Source organism: Macadamia integrifolia, chromosome 11 (assembly GCF_013358625.1).
Source record: "Macadamia integrifolia cultivar HAES 741 chromosome 11, SCU_Mint_v3, whole genome shotgun sequence".
NCBI lineage: Eukaryota > Viridiplantae > Streptophyta > Magnoliopsida > Proteales > Proteaceae > Macadamia > Macadamia integrifolia.
In genome coordinates this window covers 19014443-19018717 of record NC_056567.1, presented here as the reverse complement: position 1 = coordinate 19018717, position 4275 = coordinate 19014443, and the positions used below count along the sequence as shown (strand labels likewise).

The 4275-nt window shown below is 37.0% G+C and overlaps 1 protein-coding gene across 1 annotated transcript; it reads left to right on the top strand.

Annotated features, from left to right (window-relative positions):
* On the top strand, window positions 1-3353 carry LOC122093250 (rac-like GTP-binding protein RAC2). The gene is made up of 8 exons (XM_042663535.1): window positions 1-135; window positions 327-529; window positions 635-722; window positions 1510-1619; window positions 1696-1759; window positions 2119-2183; window positions 2308-2373; window positions 2998-3353. Exons 2-8 carry the CDS (start codon window positions 431-433, stop codon window positions 3094-3096), a joined length of 591 nt encoding a protein of 196 aa, XP_042519469.1. The 5' UTR covers window positions 1-135; window positions 327-430; the 3' UTR covers window positions 3097-3353.
* Window positions 3354-4275: the final 922 nt, after the last annotated feature.

Below are 4275 nucleotides of genomic sequence, written 5' to 3'. Positions count from 1 at the left end.
AACCAACTAACACCAGCACCAAACCTCGACTTTGCTGCTCTTTTTAGCTCTGGCCTTGCACTTAAAGAAACGGAAAAGCCATATTGACAATCATTGTAAAGAAAATAAGGCACAGCAAAAGTGGGTAACTGACTGGTGAGTACCCCACTTCTTTTTTTAAATTCAAACTCAAATCTGTTTCCAAGACATCACCAAATATTCCTAAAATCATCTCTCTCTCTCTCTCTCTCTCTCTCTCTCTCTCTCTCTATGATCATCCTCTCTTTTGGGTCCTCTTCCATTTGTTTTTATATATGAGCTGTTGATGTTTCTTGGTGGTGAAATAGAAAAGGGAGAGTTGTGATCAAGGAAGGATGGGAAGAAGAGAAGGAATTTAAACCTTACAGAACTGCTGATCAAGAATTGGAGGAAGAAAGAGGAATTTTGAAAAATGACCACAGCAAGATTCATCAAATGTGTGACTGTGGGCGATGGAGCTGTAGGGAAGACTTGTATGCTTATCTCTTACACAAGTAACACCTTCCCAACGGTATTATTCATGACAATGGTGATGATTTACTTATTATGGTGTTTCTGATCCCTTAGGTTTTGCTTTACCTTTCTCTTTTTTTGGTTTTTGCCCTTTTGGTGTTAGGATTATGTTCCCACTGTGTTTGACAACTTCAGTGCCAATGTTGTGGTGGATGGGAGTACAGTGAATCTTGGACTATGGGACACTGCAGGTGAGTTTAGGGTTTTATTATGCTCTGTTTGGTTACAGGTTCTTGCAGGAATTAGATAAGGTTCTTTGGTGTTCTGTGATTGTATTCACTTGGGGGAGTTGATCTAAATCCAAACTTTAATAACTCAAATTGAAAGAGCCCTTTATATGAACTTTCAGTATATCTCTTATGAGTCCTTCATTGTAGCCAAAACAGTAGACATACACTAGCAAAAGTAGGAAAACCAGGATACCTTAATTAGGCTACACAAAGCATGACACTGGTGGGTTTTCTGGGGAATTAACTTGAATCATGATGGGTTGTTAAATATTTCAAGGCACTGCAAATTATGAAAATGAAAGCGAAAATATGGAAAACAATTGAGAAACTCTAAACGCCAAAATTCATGTTTCAGCATTTTTTCAATGTAGACATCAAGATCCACCCATGGTTCTCTCTTTAGTCTTTAATGGTTGCGAAAAGTGGGAAAAAAACATATATTATATGGTTAACTACACAAAACAATCAAATTGTTTGATGGAAATAAACTTCTTGATTCAGCTTGACTCGGTTTGAGTACATTGATATAGACAGTCACTTGCCGTAAAATTCCTTCGTTTTATCCCTCAAAAAAAGTGAACTGGAGACATATGAAACTCCTAATCTAACCATTAATCTTGCAATTGTAGTATCAAAACAAATTGACCAATAACCTATTTCTCTGTTGGTTGAATTTCAAGAGCCAAAATCATCACCTAAAGGAACTTGAAAAGGAAATTCATAGTTTTGGATGTATTGCAATTTTCAGGGCAGGAAGATTACAACAGACTGAGACCTCTAAGTTATAGAGGTGCTGATGTGTTTCTATTGGCTTTCTCTCTCATCAGCAAGGCCAGTTATGAGAATATCTCCAAGAAGGTAACTCCCTTTTGCCATTGCAAAGTAACTGTTATCCTCTGAACAGGGGAATCTAACATATTTTGTCCAATCACAGTGGATCCCTGAGCTGAGACATTATTCTCCAAACGTTCCCATCGTGCTGGTAGGAACCAAGCTTGGTAAGATCAATCAACCCAGTAACCATACAGGCATTTTAAGTTTTATAATTTCTGAGGTGTTTACCTCGTTTGGTTTCCTGACTTGATAAGTTTCATTGAGGGATCCCAGCTGATACCTCACAAAATATTGGCAATAATGACTTGATGCCTTGATTCTGTTGGAAGGACAACAGATAGTGATTTCATTCTGTTTTCTAGAATCATTAATATTTTAATCTCTCTATGCCAGCTCACTGTCCAGTCTATAGGGTTGGACTTCGACTAAAACCACACCTCTAAAGCCTCAAAATTGACCACATCTCCAGTACAAATTTCAAAATATATTTTTTTTAAACAGTTATGACTCTGATTAATTGCAGATTTACGTGAAGACAAGCAGTTTTTGATGAACCATCCTGGAGCAACACCAATCACGACAGCTCAGGCAAGTTACCCATGAACAGACAAGAACAAAAAATCTGATATTCAATATATAATTCTTTTTGTTTTGTTTTATTATTCTTTGTATATTTCGTCATTTTCGTTTCACTAAGACGTGATTGGAGCAGGGTGAGGAATTGAAGAAGATGATTGGTGCAGCAGTTTATATCGAATGCAGCTCCAAGACTCAGCAGGTATTTGGGCTTTAATACTTCTGTAAGCTCAGTGTATTTTGAGTTCCACTAAAACCATACTAGTATGTATTGATGTCTTATGTACAACATAAGTCACAAGCAATAACTTCTCAATGCGACTCTTGGACATGGGAAAATGCTGTCAAATAGGTTAGCACTAAAAAATTGGATATTGGAGTAGTGGGATTACAGAATTCTGAGACACCATTATCCCAAATCCAATGCCTTTACCATTGAGCTGGTATTAATATTCTGCGAACTAATCACTTGTCTGTGAAGATTTAACAATCTTCTTCCCTCGCGATAACCAAATATTCAATGGCCAGGATGTTATCCATTGATCTTAAAATATCTCCTAACATAGTATAATTGCAAGTAGATGAGTCCTAAACCAACCATCCAATAAATGGGTTCTCTTATTGTGACCCTTTCCGATTAGGTTGGGACACTTATAGGGTCATGGGTACTTCAGGGAGGTCCTCCATCAATTGATGGAACCAAAAATGCTTCCAAATACAGATCATAACTTACTATGGACCAAAGTGATGAATTATTAATTTGCACTACAGGATGAAAATATTTTCAGGCTTCAGCTAACATCTTCTCTTGGTTTCTGTCTCTTAGAATGTGAAAGTGGTGTTTGATTCTGCAATCAAGGTAGTTCTGCGGCCACCAAAACCGAAGAAAAAGCACCGGAAGCCAAGGCCATGCACGTTTCTCTAGTCCAGTTTCATGTTAATACTAACATGAAAGTATTACTGTGCCTCTTACAAGTGTTCCTTTTCCATTTCTGTCACTCTTAAGGGATGCAAGATCACTAGAAAATCATGATGGATGTCTTGGATTTCTTTTCTGCTATTGGCTCTTGGCATTTGCAGTATTCCCCATTTTGTTCTCCTTGGTGAGCATTTATGTATAGGCAATTGCCTTTTTTTTTTTTTTTTCTTCTGAAGTATATTTCATTTTCAATTTTCTCATTATTCAACAGCTCAAAAGAATGAAATAAACATTATTTCTAAGGTACATAATAGAAATACATCAATATATGTATGCTTTCAGAATAGACTTGAAAAGCGGGCGTTATGTAAATCATTGAATTTTTGCAAAGCAGGCGTTTTAGCACCTTACAGTGCTATGGATCGAACGAATGACACAATGATTTTGCTGCAATTTTTGCTCAATGTAACACATCCATAATGGCTACAATTTGATTGAGATCCTGCAAAGTTCTGAAAGATGAATCAATAAGTACAATCCAATTCCAAAAGCACTAGTTTTCATTCACTATAATGAACAACTATGGCAAACAACATTTGAGGAAGCTAGCCCCAAAGATTTTGCCTCTATAACAAACTTCTTCATTTCTATAAATTCCACTTGAGTGGATTTTAGCACTAAATGTTTCTTTTAATGCAAACATTAACCTGTTTTTTTCTGTTTCATGGATTTTATTCAGATGGAGCAATGCTATGTACAGCCCTAAGTCCTCAACCTATATGTAGTTGAGGATTTTTGGTTGAATGGTTTGGTTAGTGTAATAATGACGTTCAAAAGAGTTTAACACTTTACTTATGATGATGATGATGACTACCATAAACTTCTATAACTCAAGGTTGTTGAAGCACTAATGAGTCTGTTGCGTACGTCACTATAAACATTGAATCAAGATTAGGAGAAATCGGTGGGTTGAGTCGTGCCACCGGTCACTTTCCTTAAGACCTCAGTTCCCCCATTTACTAGCGTAGCTAAGTTGGTATGAATTGGTCTCCCTAGATAAAACAACCCCTATCAGTCTACGTGCACTCTCTCGACTAAGACCCCGTCAAGAAAACCTGATTAGGTTGTGCTCGACTTCAGGAAAAAGGAAACAGATTCAAAGTACCAAAACGATATGCAAAGGTA

What these genes read in the sequence shown, in the direction of transcription:
- LOC122093250 (XM_042663535.1), top strand. Translation starts at nt 431, where the DNA reads ATGACCACAGCAAGATTCATCAAATGTGTGACTGTGGGCGATGGAGCT. An exon ending in ATGAGAATATCTCCAAGAAG is followed by an intron (nt 1,620 to 1,695) that starts GTAACTCCCTTT and finishes GTCCAATCACAG; the next exon opens with TGGATCCCTGAGCTGAGACA. An exon ending in GCAGCTCCAAGACTCAGCAG is followed by an intron (nt 2,374 to 2,997) that starts GTATTTGGGCTT and finishes TCTGTCTCTTAG; the next exon opens with AATGTGAAAGTGGTGTTTGA.